Genomic DNA, 17,701 nt, shown 5'->3' on the forward strand with positions numbered 1-17,701 from the left:
TCCCCTCCCCCACTCACCTATTGTACTCTATGCTACTTTCTCCCCACCCCCACCTTCCTCTCACTTATCTCTCCATCTTCAGGCTCTCTGCCTGTATTCCTGATGAAGGGCTTTTGCCCAAAACATCAATTTTACTGTTCCTCGAATTCTGCCTGAACTGCTGTGCTTTTCCAGCACCACTAATCCAGAATCTGGTTTCCAGCATCTGCAGTCATTGTTTTTACACTGCGTATGGAATGAGCTGCCCGAGGAAGTGGTGGAGGCTGGTACAACTACAACACTTAAAAGGCATCTGAATGGTTACGTGGATAGGAAGGGCTTAGAGGGATATGGGCCAAATGATGGTAAATGGGACTAGATTAGTTTAGGATATCTGGTCAGCATGAACATGTTGGACCTAAGGGTTTGTTTCTGTGCTGTATATGTCTATGAGTCTAACAAAGGTCAGAAGCTTGGTCCAGGTAAAGTAATTATGGATTTGTTAGCTTGGCATGTCCACTTGGAGAAAACCTGATAAATGTTGGTACAAGAAGCAATTGAAATTCATTCGACAAAGTAAATGCAATAATCACAAATCAGCAAGGAATTCTGAAATGGAGAGCGATTATTAAATTCTTTGAGGATACACAGCATTGGTGAATGAAGCTAATATTGTGGATGTTTTATTCCTCGACGTTTAGAAAGTGTTTGAGATTTCTCACCAGAGACTCTTGACCTAAATAAAACTTACTGGAAGAAAAGAATAAGTTGTAAATCGGTAATAAATTGGCTAAATAACAGGAAACCAAAGGCAGTGAAAAACAGCAATGACTGCAATCATCAAACTGTAGCCAACAGAATATCGTAGGGACAAGACTTGTAACTATTTTGGTCTTATCCATAAATAAGACTGAAATTATAAAAAGGAAATGTAAATTTATAGATGAAATCAAGTTGTGTGAGAATGGTCAGGGGGAATAGTTCAATCGGAGTATCATTGTGGCCTTCGATAGAGCATAGGAAATTCCCAAGTTAGCTGCAGCAGAGTCCTCAGGAATACTATTATAGACACAACTAATGTCATTTATGGTGGAGGCACACTGCTGCCCTATTGGTCATTGAAATTGTGCTGTGAAATCATGTGATTCTTTATACAAAAGGGCAAATTGGGCCAATAGGTTTGCTGTTGTTTAAGCTCCACAGGAGCTTCCACATTACCATACCGTTCTGTTCTTTTCTCATTCATAAAGTTATCCAAGTTCTCATTATCTTGTATGCTGTTCTTCTCATTCAAATTAGCAGCTTCTACTTTCTCCCCCTCCGCGTAAACAAGGTTCTCCTGCATTCACTATTGGATGTATTAATGAATATCTTACATTTCTAGTTCTACTTTGTCACTCTTCCATTTGTAGACACATTGTTCTTGCAAACCATTTTGAGCATCTATCTGTAGTCAACTCTTTGTGTTCTCATTTCTAGAGAATGGAACCCAACCTGTTCAGTCTTTTTCTGAATTAGTTTAATATAAAGCAGAGGTTTACAGTTGTCACAGCTGTCTCAAGTTCCATTCTTGAACAGGTGGAAAATGTGCACCTCTGTACATGATATGATAAAATAAGTAGTCATTTCACAGTATGTGCCTTATTAAATGTAGAAAGTATTCTTGCTTACACTGGATGTGACTTGCTTTAGATGCAGGCCTTCTCATGCTGTTAATAGGTTGGAATATGCCATAGAAATGCTGGAGTGTATCACCTCCTTCAAGAGTAAAAGCATTTACTACAGTCATAGAGTCATACTGCACAGAAACAGACCCTTTGGTCCAACTTATCCTTGCTTACCAGACATCTCAATCTGACCTACTTCCATTTGCCAGCATGTGGCCCATAGCCCTCTAAACCCTTCCTATTCATATACCCAGCCTTTTCCTCTGGCTGCTCATTCCATAAATGCAGCTGTCTTGCATGTAAAGGTTACCCCTCAGGTCCTTTTTAAATCTTTCCCCTTTCACCTTAAACCTGTGACGTCTCGTTTTGGACTCCTCACCACAGGAAAAAGACCTTGGCTGTACACCTTATCCATCCCCCTCATGATTTTACAAACCTCTGTGAGGTCACCCCTCAGCCTCCGACACTCCAGCCTCAGCCTATTCAGCCTCTTCTTATACTGCAAACCCTCTAGTCAAGGCAACATCCTTGTAAATTTTTTCTGTACTCTCTCAAGTTTAACGACATCCTTCCTATAGAAAGGTGACAGGAACTGTATACAGTATTCTAAAAGTGGCCTCACTAATACGAAGGGTCTGTTTCTGTGCTGTATATCTCTATGACTCTAATACCCTGTGCAGCCAAAACATGATCTCCCAACTCCTATACTCAATGTACTGACTAATAAAGACAAGCGTGCCAAAAGCCATCTTCACCTATCTCCACTTTCAAGGAACTGTGTACCTGCACTCCTAGATTTCATGGCTTGACAACACTCCCTAGGGCCCTACCATTAAATACTTATGTCCTGCCCTGGTTTGCCTTACCAAAATGCAACACCTCACGTTTATCAAAATTAAACTCCATCTGCCACTCCCAGGACTATTGGCCCATCTGAAAAGCAACCCCATGCCAACACACCCTGTCTCTTACCTTCAAGCCAATCCAAACTACTTCCAGTTTAGAAACACTGACTCTTACCAGCATGGAAACATTGTGATTTTCCAGTGCTGAAACACTGTCACTTCTACAGTAGAAATGCTGTCACCTTCCATAATGAAGACAATGTCATCTTCCATTGCAGAGATAATGTCACCTCCCATTGCGGAGACAACGTTACTTTCCATTATGGAGACAATGTCATTTTCCAGAGCGGACATACTGTCACCTTCCAGTGGAGAAACACTGACTTTTCCAGTGTATAGAAAGTGACTCTGTCCTGTGTAGAAACACTGTGTCGTTCCAGCCTAATGACATTATCTCCTCCCAGTGTAGACCCCCTCCAATGTAGAAACACTGTTTCGTTCCAGTGTTGAGAAATTGACTGCCTCCAGTACTTCACTGGGATGAAAGTGGAGTCGCAGCTAGACAGGGTGGTGAAGAAGGCGTTTGGCACACGTGTCTTCATTGGCTAGAACATTGAGTACAGGAATTGGGACATTGTGTTACGGCTGTACAGAGCATTGGTGAAATCAGTTTTAGAATACTGTGTACAATTCTGGTCGCCTCTCTATAGGAACGATGTTGTTAAACTTAGAGTCATAAAGCTGTACAGCATGGAAACAGACCCTTTGGTCGACTTGTCCATGCCAAATAGATATCCTAAATTAATCTAGTCCCATTTGCCAGCATTTGGCCCATATCCCTCTAAACCCTTCCTTTTCATATACTAACCAGATGCCTTTTAGATGTTGTAATTGTACCAGCCTCTACCACTTTCTCTGGCAGCTTATTCTATACACGCACCAACCCTTTGCGTGCAAATGTTGTTCCTTAGGTTCCTTTTAAATCTTTGCCCTCTCACCGTAAACCTACGTCCTCTAGTTTTGGACCTCAACTATTCACCCTATCCATGCCCCTCGTGATCTTAGAAACCAACATCTGACATTCCAAACAAAATAGCTCCAGCCTATTCAGCCTCTGTCTGTAGCTCAAACCCTCCAACCATAGCAACATCTTAGGAAATCTTTTCTGAAACCTTTCAAGTTTCACAACATTCTTCCTATAGCAGGGAGACCAAAATTGTATGCGGTATTCCAAAAGTGGCCTAACCAATGTCCTGTACAGCCAAAACATGACCTCCCAACTTCTATACTCAATGCACTGAACATTAAAGGCAAGCATACCAAACACCTTCTTCACTATCCTGTCTATTTGTGACTTGAAAGGAACTATGAACCTTCGTTCAGCAACACTCCACAGGAGCTTACCATTATGTGTGTAAATCCTTCCCTGATTTGCCTTTCCAAAAGGTCTTACATTGATCTAAATTAAACTGCATCAGATTGACAGTTTGAGTTATAGAGACAAGTTGCATAGGCTGGAGCATTTTTCCCCGGCGTGTCAGAGGCTGAGGGGTGACCTCATTATAAAATCATGAGGAGCATTGATAGGATGAATAACCATGGTCTTCTTCCTAGGAGAAAATTAGAAGGCATAAGTTTAAGGTGAGTGTGGATAGACTATTAAACTACCTGGGGGGCAACTTTTTCATGCAGATAGTGATGCGTATATGAAACAAGTTGCTAGAGGACGTGGTGGACGTAAAAGGCATCTTGATAGGTATATTCATATGAAGGGGTTAGGGGGATATGGACCAAATGCTGGCATATGGGACTAGGTCAGATTGGGATGTCTGGTCACCATGGACGGTTGGACTGAAGGGTCTGTTTCCATGCTGTATGACTCTATATTTGGATGTATCATTTCTGGGAAGTTTCAGAGGGCTGGGTTCCTCTTGACATGGTGATTTTTCTCATGCAATCTTCTGTTCATCACTGCATTAATTCTACATCAGTGTTCCACAGTGCCTTTCCTATTTCATGGTGTGGTCACAGAGACAGAATTGCAAACTGCAGCTGAAGCTTCTGGTGTTAACCCTGCTGGTGTTGTATTTAAAACAGCGCTGCATATCATTTCAAAGCTGCAAGCCAGGAACCACCATTGTATGTTTGTTGCTCAACTGCTATTCTAGAGGGGATGGCAAGAGATAATGGCACTTTTGTACGCCCATTGGGATCTTTGGTCCATATGTGATTTGAGAAGGGCTGTCCTCCTACCTCTCAGGATCATTTGATGACATCCCTGAGAGACTATCGTTTCTTTATCTGACTAAGAACTACTCGCATTAAAACTTCATACATGACCTTTTGCTTGAAGCAAAATTATGACCAGACTCCAGGCAAGGTTCCCCAGATTATTAGGGCTCCGGACTGGAAAACCCAAATTGACACACTTCCAAGCTCTTTATTCACCCAAACTGTTGATTGACCACAGCAAGTTCATTGATAAAGGATCCCTACCCTTGGGCTTTCTCTCTTATAGACAAAATCAATTTACTTTTTAAATGGAACCAATTAAACAAGGCTTCCTTGAGTTAACAAAGATTGAGTTTATTAGTCATTAAACGGGAGAAAAAATAAGTATGTCATAACAAACACATTAGAAAGGCAAAATGAGTCCAAAACAAGATAAATGTTTGAGCAGATATTTACGGGTCAGTTTCTGAGTTGTTCATAAAGAGGAGGCAGACGAATGTTGCAGCTGTTACGGAAGTCCTTCCTGGTTGAGTTGCCATTGGTAGTTGAACAGTCAGTTTCAAAATTCTTGGCTTTGCAGCTTGATTGAAATACTTTTGACCTGTTTCCTTCTGATTGACCTGCTGACTGGTTGGCTCCTAGTGTTCAGAATGAAAGGGTCCTTCAACACATGGATGATTAGCAGATAATTCTTTGACTGTGATCTTCACAGTGCATTAATTCAAGAAGCCAGGCTAGTACGCGTGAGTATCTCAGCGCACTGGACAGGAGTGAACTGACTGTTTATATGTATTCTTGAAAGGGGAAGGTTCAAAACATGTCTTTTGCCTAGAAAGCTATTTTGTTTACAGTCTGTACACCCTGTTTACAGTCTGCAATAAGTACTAGGAGATTATAGTTCAGAATCTCATGCATTTTCTCTCATTAAAGAATCTTTGACACCTGCAATTGCAATATTCCAGAGTTCCTCCCTAGATGGCAAATTGATTAATATCTGTAGTCATTTTGCCAGTATCTTTCAAAAAATTGTGTGTTGGAACTTAAAGGTTTGATACATTTTTAGGTTGTGGTTAACACTTGGCCTAATTCAAAATAAACAATAACATCAGACACTTGTACGCGCACTTTCATTTCTGTAATCTTGGTCAATGATACCTCTTCAGTTCTAGCTGGATTCTCTAGGTTGTGGACAGGACATCTGCAATACATTCAATTTCCTGGCACCATGGGTGATTTTGAACTGGTGTGGTTGAAGAAACATACTTCAATGGAACAATTTGGCGTTCTGTTTCTTAAAGCACTCCACAAAAGTTAATCTGTTGCAGAGACAAATGGCATAGATAGTGCTTTCTTCATACTCATTATGGCATATTTCTCAAAATGTCTGGGAGCCAGTGATAACAAGGGTTTCCTTCACCACAGCAGAGCTGTTTTTGATGTCTGCTTCTTTTCTTATTTTAGCGAAGTTCTCGATTGGTCTCTCTATTATAAATTCAGCTTCCTGAAGGTCAGCCAGGTGGACCTCATATGAGTTCTCTGATTGGGGCTGTTAATTTGGTCCAGTCAAGGATGGAAATGTGTTGCTGGAAAAGCGCAGCAGGTCAGGCAGCATCTAGGGAACAGGAGAATCGACGTTTCGGGCATTAGCCCTTCTTCGGGCTAATGCCCGAAACGTCGATTCTCCTGTTCCCTAGATGCTGCCTGACCTGCTGCGCTTTTCCAGCAACACATTTCCATCTCTGATCTCCAGCATCTGCAGACCTCACTTTCTCCTCCAGTCAAGGAGCCATGGCTGTCATAAAAAGGTTGTGTCAGAGATACTGACACTCTGATGCCTGACTCTGTATGAGGCACTATAATAGTCAAGGACTGTTCATGTGTAAAATAAAGGGCAACTTGGTGACGGGATATTGCCTCTGTGGAGTAATTTCAGTGGCAATGAGAGGGAAGCATGAGCCTGAAGAAATTCACTTGCAATAGTCATCTTTTAACTGGGGTAAGCATTTCTTATACTGTGCCTTTGTTTGGGAAGCTTGACTTGTTCAACCCTGTTATCAAGGACTGGGCCCAGTCTGTGGAATGGATGCATTACTTTTTTCCAGGCAAACAATGTTGTGGCAGATAACTAACAATGAATTATGCTCCTGACAGCCTGTGGAGCTGCAGCTTTTTCTGCCATTGCGAGCTTAACGTTTCCTGAGGCACCAGATACTAAACCTTTCAATAATTGACTGACATAGTTAAAGAATATTATGACCCCAAGCCTTCTCTAATTCTGAGACACTGTTGCTTTTACTCAGCAATTCAAGAACCAGGGAAATCCATATCAGGATTTTTGATGAGGTTAAGATGTCTGGCACAAGACTGTGACTTTGGTTTAACCCTTAATGAAATACTTACAAACAGTCTGGTGTGCGGGATTAATGTTGTAACTATGCAAAAACAAATGTTAGCTGAAGGCCAACTGGATTCCACAGGATGATCTGCATTGACGTGTGATGCCTCCTGTACAGCATTGGGGTGGCATTAGCTCATAGGCGGCTCAGTGAAGAGGAACGGCCAATAGCTTATGCCTCCTGGCTAATGTACAACGTAAATATGACCAAATGGAAAAAGAAGGGTTGGCGGTAATATTTAGAGTCAGGAGGTACCACCAATAACTTGTTAAACAAAAATTCATGATAATCATTGACCACAAATGCTTACATTGTCTGCTCAAAGAGGACAAGGCAGTGCCATCCATAGCTTCAGGCCACATTCAGTGGTGGGCTCTAATTCTGTATCAGAATTATCAATTCTGTAAATGCAACAGTAAAAGCTTGCATTTATTCAGTGCCTTTACTAATAAAAATTCCCCAACGTGCTGCACAGGAGAGTTGTCAAACAAAATTTGACATGGATCTGCATACAGAATATTAGGGCATGTGACCAACTGCTTGGTCCAAGAGGTAAGTTATAAGAAAAGTTTACAGCATGAAAAAAGGCAGTCAGGGTGACTTAGAGAGAAAATCTCAGAGTTTATGTCTTCTGGTGCAATGCTTAAAATTGGAGATGTAAGAAAAGTTCAGATTGAAGGACCGTGGATATCTCAAAGGGATACAGGCACAGAGAGGAAGGTATTGAAACAATGATGACAGTTTTTAAATTGAGGTGTTGCATAGCTGAGAGCCACTTTAGGCAGTTGTGTTCATGGAGTAATAAATGAATGGGATTTATTACATCTTAGGAAATGGGCAGAAGAAGTAAAAGCAGGAGTAGGCTATTCACCCCCTCAAACCTGCTCCACCATTCAACAAGATCGTGGCTGATCAGCCCCAGGCCTCAATTCCTCTTTCATGCCAGCTTGGGGATATTTCAAAGATCTATCTATCCTCTCTTTAAATACTTTGCGATGTAGGGAATTCCAGACATTCACTACACTCTGATAGAAGAAATTCCTTTACAGCTAGCTTTTAAATACACGTCCAGTTATTTTGTAACTACATCCCCTAGTTTCCCCTCCTAGTGGAAACATCTTCTTAACATCATCCCTGCCAAGCCCCTTCAGAATCTTATGACGTCCATCAACGCGATCACCCTTCATTCTTCTAAACCCTAACCTGCTTCGCCATGCTTGACAACTCAACCACTTCATTCCAGGAATTTGGTTACCAAATTTCCTTGAATTTGCTGCGATGCCAATATTTCTATTCTTAAATACTGTACAGGGACCAAAGCTGTACACATGAGCAGCCTCCCCAATGCCCTATACAGTTTGTGTACCAATAATTGGCGGTTCCACTTTTATTGCTTGTATTAAAAATAATAATAAAATAATCATTTAAGTTCTATTTTCCAATATGTTTCTAAGTAAAAATACATATCGTCCTTACAAAAAAGGACACGAGGAACTCCACAGAACAGAAATGGGGAGTTAAAGTGTGTAAGATTCTGAATGGCCTTCACAAGGTTGATGCGGAAAGGATATCTCCTAGTGAGTTTTGGGAAGATTTGTAACTCAGGTTGAGGTTCTGGATGTAGGTTTGCTCGGTGAGCTGGAAGGTTTGTTTTCAGACGTTCCATCACCATACCGGGCAACATCTTCAGTGATCTGGATTAGTGGTGCTGGAAGAGCACAGCAGTTCAGGCAGCATCCAAGGAGCAGCGAAATCGACGTTTCGGGCAAAAGCCCTTCATCAGGAATAAAGGCAGTGAGCCTGAAGCGTGGAGAGATAAGCCTCTGGATGAAGCACTGGTGGTGTAGCCCACTTTGTATTTGTATGTTTTGGTTTCCTTGGGTTGGTGATGCCATTTCCTGTGGTGATGTAGTTTCCTGTTCTTTTTCTCAGGGGGTGGTAAATGGGATCCAAGTCAATGTGTTTGTTGAGTTCCGGTTGGATTAACTTGGATTCCATTTATCACCCCCTGAGAAAAAGAGCAGGAAATGACACTGGAAATAATGTCACCAACCCAAGGAAACTCAAACATATAAAAAGAAACCAGGCTACAATCCAGTGCTTCATTCGAAGACTCACTGTTACCTAGTATGGTGACAAAACATCTGAAAATGAACCTTCCAGCACAGCGAGCAAACCTACATCCAGGATATGTTCTCTTCTGGCTGAGATGAAAAGTCGAGGGCACTGTTTGAAATAGAGATGTCACTGTTTTAAGACTCAGATGAAAATTTGTTTCTCTTGGGGGGTTGTGTGACTTTGGAGCTCTGTGCCACAGATAGCATTGTATGTCAGTTCGTTGAATATTTTTAAGGCAGAGGTTAATAGATTCTTGTTAAGAGCGGGCATCAAAGGTATTCGGGGTACATTGAAATGTGGAATTCAAAACACAAACATATCTTTTTGAATAGCAAAGCAACCTGGAGGCCTATTTCTGCTCTTATGTTTTATGATCACACACAATATTTAAAACCATGTGTGGGAATCTAGATAGCTCCATTGATTAACCCAACATGGGTTTAAATCACACAATTGTTCAAGTGCAGCAAAGATATTTTCATCTTAAAGGTGATCACTGTAAGCTTCCATTAGAACATTTACTTCATCCTTTTAACAAATTTATTTCAGAGAATCAGCACCCAGGTCTCCACTTTGTGGCCATATATATGAGAGATATTTGCTCAGCCCAAACTGCATTGTAAGCATTGTAACTGTGTGAAATCTGCTGACACTCAAATTGCTACTTCCAAGCATTCCACACCAATATAATGCACAATATAAAGTATCCAGTCAGTGTATTATCATCTCCAGTGATTGACTGCACCTTCAGTATCTAGCATGTCTATTGTTCCACATGTAACTATACCTTGACTATGTTCCTTCTCGCAGAAACCTTCTGGACAGAGATGTTTGAGTTCCATGTTTTGCTGAGTTTTGAGTCCCCATTTTGGGTTTTCTTTATTTAAAAAAGTAGAAATTTCAGCTCCTCCAGATTTTAATGGTGGACAGATAATGGTGGACAGTGTGATATCAGTGGTCGAGTGTGGAATCAACAAGAATTCAAAATCCAAGATTAGCACATTGTTTAGTTCTCCAAAGAGATCTGGACCATTTAATTCTATGGTGTATAGCCCTCAATATGTCAGACAGAACCTAGAAAGTTGGCACTGAACAGTAAACTGTAGTGAGGAAGAAAAAGAACGCATTTGGATAGACTGTTGATAAAGCAATTCAGTGTAGCAGTTAAAAGGTTGAAGCACTCTTGTATCAATTAATGTCAGTGGTATTACATTTATAGGGTGATGATAGCTTTCATTGGTGGTTAACTGCTGTCATTATGAGATCAAATGGTTGAATTCTATTTTATGTCATAAGGTCATCATTTCTATGTTGGTTCCTGTAAAAACAGCAAATTCTATTGTGAAAAGCTCAACACAGGAGTGGAGAGGAGAGATTATCAACAATGGAGTAATGCCTAAAGTCATTTTTTTTTGGTTATTCTGGAGAATGCAGAGTAGTACAAGACTGCAGGAATCCTGTTTCAGTTGCGATAAAGAAGGCACACTTTGCACTTACATAGCCCATTTCACAATCTCAAAACAACCTAAAGAACATGAAAACCATGGGAGATACTTTTGAGAAATTAAATTTGCACATTGCAAGCCACTGACTTGAGCCTTATTGATGGTGTTTTCAGAGAGATGCAGTGTTGTAGTTGCAGTGTTAGTGTGGCTAGTTCAATTGAACTTTCATCTAATGGCAAGCTCCAGAGTGCTAATGGTGGATAGCTTGCCAGTGAAGGTTAATTGATTATTCTGGGTTCAATTTTCATTTGAGTGGACAGCAGATTTATGATTGAGAGTGACATCAACAGTATGGATTCAATTCTGCTACTGGCTGAGATCACCATGAAGGCTGAACCATGCCACTTGACTGGGCTGGAGTGACCTGCACCATCAGTTGTTTGTCTGTCTGTCTCTCTCTCTTTTACACACACACACACACACACACACACACCCCAACAACCTAAGGTTTTCTGGGACTATGGGACTGTCACTAGAAATGACGTTTAATTAACATTAGATTCTTAGATTCCTTACAGTGTGGAAACAGGCCCTTCGGCCCAACAAGTCCACACCGACCAGCCAAAGTGCAATCCACCCAGACCCATTCCCCTGTATTTACCCCTTCACCTAACACTATGGGCAATTTAGCATGACCAATTCACCTAACCTGCACATCTTTGGATTGTGGGAGGAAACCCACGCAGACACGGGGAGAATGTGCAAACTCCACATTAACAATTAGTTGAAGGCTTAATGTTATCTCCCTCTCATGATAGCCTGATATGGGTTATTTCAGTTATGGATTATAAACAGAGCTGCACACTATAGAATATTAGTCAGCACCCCATTCCTGACCTTATGCTTGAAGCACAATCGGTAAACAAGCCACCGAAGGTAGTTGAACTGATGAGCATCTGCAGTGATATCCTGGTAAAGCATTGATAAATGTTCAGCAATCATAATTTGGAGGTGCCAGTGTTGGACTGGAGTTTACAAAATTATAAATCACACAACACCAAGTTATAGTCCAATGGGTTTATTTGGAAGCACTAGCTTTCGGAGCGCTGCTCTGAAAGGTGGTTGTGGAGCAGCGTTCCGAAAGCTAGTGCTTCCAAATAAACCCGTTGGACTATAATTTGGTGTTGTGTGATTTTTAACTTCCAACAACCATAGCTAATTTGCTTTGAGACAGTTATGACTCTAAGTTAGAGATGATTTTCATTGTGATCTCAATTTGGCTGGAACTCCTGAATGTCAGTCAGTTGACTGCTGCTTGCATACTGAGGGTTGCTACTCTCACCTCCTCTGACATTGAGATTTTGTACTTATATTTGAATCAAGAGCTGGATCTGACTTGTTGTGGTAAAGTCCAAATTGCAGTCCAAATTGGTGAGTATCTTCATGGCACTCTTCATGCCTCCTTCCATTACTTTGCTACATCAGGGCATTAGTGAGACCACATCTCAAGTACTGTGTGTAGTTCTGGAATTATTTAAAGAAGCATGTAAATATATTGGAAGGGATTCAGAGAATCTCTATTAGATTGATATCTGGCATAAGCAGGTTAACTTATAAGGATAGGTCGGACAGGCTGAGCTTGTTTTCAGTGGAGTTTAGAACAGTGAGGTTGACTTCATCAAAGTATTAAGATCCTGAATTGTCTTGGCAAGTTGAACATGGAAGGGATGTTTCTGCTTGTGTGTTAGTCCAGAACTAGGGCACATTGTTTTAAAATTAGCTTCACCCTCTCTAAATAGAGATGAAGAGCATTCTTTTTCTCACAGAGGGGTGTGTGACTTTGGAACACTCTGCCTCAACATATGATGGAGAGGGGTATTTGAATATTTTTTAAGGCCGAGGAGAATTGATTCTTTTTGGGTAAAGGAATCAAAGGTTATCATTGGTCGATGAGAATATGAAATTCCAAGCACAAACAGATCAGCCATAATCTTATTGAATAGCAAAGCAGGCTCAAGGGGCCACATGATCATCTTCTCCTCCTAGTTCATCTGTTCGTACGTTCAACTATTTTTAATATCATGATAACTTTGTGACGGAAGGCTATCATGGACGGTTAGAACCAGCCACATATCCTGGTTTATTTAAGGGCTGATCCTTATTACAGTGCTGCCAGCAAACTGCATGACCAGTTTGGGATCCCTCAGCAACTGGCCAGTTCTGAGCGCACGCACAATCAGGGGAAAGTGGGGATTGTTGATGCTGGAGATCAGGGTCGAGAGTGTGGTGCTGGAAACGTACATCAGGTCAGGCAGCATCTGAGGAGCAGGAGAATTGATGGTTCGGGCATAAGCCCTTCATCAGGAATGAATCTGATCCATGCATTCCTGATGAAGGGCTTATGCCCAAAACGTTGATTCTCCTGCTCCTCGGATGCTGCCTGACCTGCAGTGCTTTTCCAGCACCATACTCTCAATACACACAAAATCAGGCTGGTTTGGTGTGTCTGACACAGCAATAACCAGCATCCTTTTGACGTTGCTTCTCCTGGACCGAGCAATTATACGCTAGGCTATTTTGAGCCCCTCTTCTTTGCTGCCTGCTAAATCCCAATAAAGTGTATAAGTGCTGGAGAATATGAGGGTCAACAGATTTAGAATGTTCACATTGCATTTTTATCAAAATCTTTTGTTTTTTGAATTTACTTCTGGGCTGTAACCCTATTGGGAATGGAAATTCTTAGGTGGATGTTATACAGTTTTTTGCTATTCTTTCATAGGGTGTGTTCATCATTTTGTTCCCATTCCTAATTGTCCTTCAGAAGGTACTGAACCACCCCTTGAGCCATCTGGTGAACCAACACAGTCCATCAAAACTACTGAGCTTTTACCTGATCTTTTGATATGGGACCATTTAGCACTTTTGGTATTTAGCTTATAGGCCTGTGTTGCAACTTCACTATGCTGGTGCTTCCTTCTAAGGCATATCTGGTAATGTTCCTGGCCCAACCTCCTAACGTGGTCATTGAAGGAACGCTGGTTGACTTGATTGAGCCAGAGAAGTGAGGAATGAGTTGGGCAATGGAATCCCTGATTGTTTGGGAACTGTATTGTTTGCATAATGTAGAAACCACAAACATCAATTTTTTTAAGTTTGACTGTAAAATTACATTTTGTATTAAAATACAGACCACCATGCATCTCACTCCATAACTCTGCTGATTGAACTTGTCTGCATAAAAGTACTGATAAAAAAAACAATTATTAAATCCACTTAATGAAATAGTGACATTGCTTTGACTAGGGTTTATTAGGTATACTGTACACACTTGATCTTGAAATGCCTTGTCAGCGGTGGCTGGGGGTATTCACTGATTGAGAAGATCAGCGAAACAAAATGAGTTATTCAGGCCTGTAAAAAGATATGTGAAAAGGAAACAGATAAAGTAATCGTTCATCTTGATTGCCTGATGTAGTTGATAACTGCGGCATTAGTAAATTGTAAGGTTTTCTTGAGCAGGCGGCAGGAAATTGGTGGATGTGCCCTTTGCCTGCACTGACTCAGTGGAATAAATATTTTGAAATCAGCGGCAGGTGTAATTGAACGATGATGCAGAGAAACTTAAGTGAGAAAATTAGACTCACCACATTAAAGCAAATCACTATGAGTGCAGCTGATCACGGAAATATCTGTCAGTCATCTGAGATGTTTCAATGCTGCTTATTATATAAACTGTAGAATAGCATAGAGCAGAGAATGAGGGCAGGATGTGGGTCCCTGATATCACTGCAACAGCTGCCTCTTAAGAGAACTTTGTTTTCCATTTAAAGTGTAATGCAACAGGTTTTTCTACTGATGAGAATAGGGGACTAAATTCTTTTGTAATGCCTAAGAGGTGTGAAATGCAAACACTAAATATAGTCATGCCTGAACTGATTTGGCAAAAGTATTATTTGAGGTACTGCAATAACTTAAGGATCTGAAGTGGTTCCTCCTTTGGAGGATTCATGGCAGATCTCTGATGGGTGTTGGCAATTGCCAATGGGTCTGTCCTATTGTCCCATGCATGTTCATAACTGAGGGTCTGTGTAGATCTGCCGCCTTCAACCAGAGTATCAGTCAACACGATAATGTCCCAGTTACAAATTCTTTTGAATGTATATACTGCTGTTCAGCATATCAGGAGAACATTTAAAATCTCCCCCCTCTACTGGCAAATTCAGAGGCTGGAGGGACTGTGTGATCTGTCTGGATGGTTCACGATGGAGATCCCATTACCATCCCATCTCCATCCGATCAAGTCTGGTCAGTAAAGCTTTTGAATGATCATCTGTTTGAAGGTCAACTCACTATGAAAGTCCTCATCCTGCTTGGAGCATTCAGGTTTGCCAGTGATGTCCCTCATGCACAGGCAATGTGTGCCTGATCGAGAGACTGAACTTCAGGACAGGAGTCCCCATTCTTGTCCTGAAAGAGACGAACCCTCATTTTAGTTACACTTTCCCTTTTTAAATACTCATGGAAAGTCTTAGGATCTTTTTTTTTATATTTCTAGTTTCCTTTATATTTATGCCCCCTTTCTTTATAGTAACTCTTTGCTGATTTCTAAAATCTGTCCAATTTTTCCAAATTATCACTAATCTGCACACGTTTTCTTTAATTTTGATATTATCCTTAATTTCCTGAATTAACTATAGATGGTACATGCTTCACATGAAGTCTTTTATCCTCAACAGGATATCTCTTTGCTGACGCTTTTGGAATATCTCGTTAAATGTCTACCACTGTTCCTCTGATGCCCCACCTTTTGTCCAATTTTCTCAGTTCCGAAGCCAACTTATAAAAATCATACCTTTATAATTGCCTTTATATTTAACTTTTAAACGCTATAAGTAGGCCACACTTCTCACCCTCAAACTACTGTGCAAATCTATCATGTTTTGATCTCCAGTTTTCCCTCATGACTATTTAAACTTAACTGTTTAACATTCAAACTACTATTCATTAACATGTAACTTTAGCGAACATTTTGATCCCTGTCAGTACTTCCAGTACAGAAAACAATCTCTCCAGAATGGGAACAAATAACCAACCATAATAAAGCAAATGGAACCTAAAATAACTCTGGTCAAAATAGAGTGAAATGGTGGACTTTTTTCCCGTATTTTTGCCAAAAGTGATTTTTGTGTTGAGAAACCAATATGTTAAAGTGTTTACAACTAGTTTACTCAGCTTAGACCTCAAGATAAACAAATGTTCAACATTCTGAACCTCACAAAATTATTAGATATTTACTTCGGCCAAAGGCTGTTCAGCTCATCTTAACCCATTGTTCAAAACTACCCCACATAGTGCATCCAATCCTTTCTTAATTGACTTAAAGATGCTCCATGTTTCAATCATCTTTTATATGAAGATGTTTTTGTGTGGTCACTCAAATGTGTCATCAGCAATCTATTGAGTGTGTTATTTATATGTTGTAGGTCACAGAGGTTGAATTTTGAAGTATCATCGCCAAATGGAATTCTTCTATTCAGAGAAGCCAGCAAAATGATTTCCACTTATGGTATGAAATTCGGAACTCCTGCATTCAGGATGATATGTGTTGTTGTAAGTTAATGTGGATGTGAGTACCTGCATGTATATGAATATGAATGTGTTAGTGTCAGTGCATGGATGTGTATGAGTATGTTTTCTGCAGCCTTGTGCACAGCTTAAGCCATGCATCATCCACAGATCTCATTAATAAATTCCAAATATGTTTAATTGTCTAAATAAATTGGTCTCTCTGGAGACGGTTCAAACCTCAGGAGACACACAGAAGAAAGGTTATGCAGTTAAGATAAAGAATGAAAGTCAAGACCTTTATTTTCCAAAGCATAGGAGAGCTATGAAGGCATGCTATAGACTCTAGCAATATAAATGGGATCTGGACGTAACTAGGTTGGTTTTTCAAAAGAGAGACATGACCGTATATAGAACAGAGAACAGTGTGGACCCTTTGGCCCACGATGGTGCGCTGAGCATTTATCTTAATCTAAGATCAACTTAACCTACATGCCCCTCAATTTACTGTCATCCACGTGCTTGTCCAGAAGCCACTTAAATGTCCCTCATGTCTGTGACTCTACTAACGTTACTGGCAGTGCATTCTACGCACCCACCAATCTCTGCATAATGAACATATCTCTGACATCTCTCCTAAACCCTTCCTCCAATTACTTTAAAATAATGTTAAAAATCACACAACCAGGTGATTGTGGAGGACACCTGATCAGCTGATGAAGGAGCGGCGCTCCGAAAGCTAGTGTGCTTCCAATTAAACCTGTTGGGCTATAACCTGGTGTTGTGTGATTTTTAACTGTGTACACCCCAGTCCAACACTGGTATCTCCAAATCATGTTTAAAATAATGACCCCTCATGACAGCCATTTCTGCCCTAGGGAAAAATCTCTAATCCATAGAACATAGAAAAATACAGCGCAATACAGGCCCTTTGGCCCTCGATGTTGCGCTGATCCAAGCCCACCTAACCTACACTAGCCCACTATCCTCCATATGCCTATCCAATGCCCGTTTAAATGCCCATAAAGAGGGAGAGTCCACCACTACTACTGGCAGGGCATTCCATGAACTCACGACTCGCTGAGTAAAGAATCTACCCCTAACATCTGTCCTATACCTACCACCCCTTAGTTTAAAGCTATGCCCCTTCGTAATAGCTGACTCCATACGTGGAAAAAGGTTCTCATGGTCAACCCTATCTAAACCCCTAATCATTTTGTGCATCTCTATCAAGTCACCCCTAAACCTTCTTTTCTCCAATGAAAACAGCCCCAAGTGCCTCAGCCTTTCCTCATACGATCTTCCTACCATACCAGGCAACATCCTGGTAAACCTGCTCTGCACCCGTTCCAGTGCCTCCACATCCTTCCTATATAGTATGGCAACCAAAACTGCACACAATACTCCAGATGCGGCCACACCAGAGTCTTATACAACTGCAACATGATCTCAGT

At 40.9% G+C, this 17,701-nt stretch overlaps 1 protein-coding gene across 3 annotated transcripts in view; it reads left to right on the forward strand.

Moving 5' to 3' along the window:
- The window catches only part of LOC122556776 (ran-binding protein 17-like), a 1,066,498-nt gene that overhangs the window by 784,102 nt on the left and 264,695 nt on the right, over window positions 1-17,701 (forward strand). For all 3 annotated transcript variants that reach the window (XM_043703926.1, XM_043703927.1, XM_043703928.1), the window contains one exon: window positions 16,166-16,248. In XM_043703926.1, the coding sequence (XP_043559861.1) occupies window positions 16,166-16,248 (83 nt within the window). The remainder of the gene's footprint in view (window positions 1-16,165; window positions 16,249-17,701) is intronic.

This window comes from Chiloscyllium plagiosum, chromosome 14 (assembly GCF_004010195.1).
Source record: "Chiloscyllium plagiosum isolate BGI_BamShark_2017 chromosome 14, ASM401019v2, whole genome shotgun sequence".
NCBI lineage: Eukaryota > Metazoa > Chordata > Chondrichthyes > Orectolobiformes > Hemiscylliidae > Chiloscyllium > Chiloscyllium plagiosum.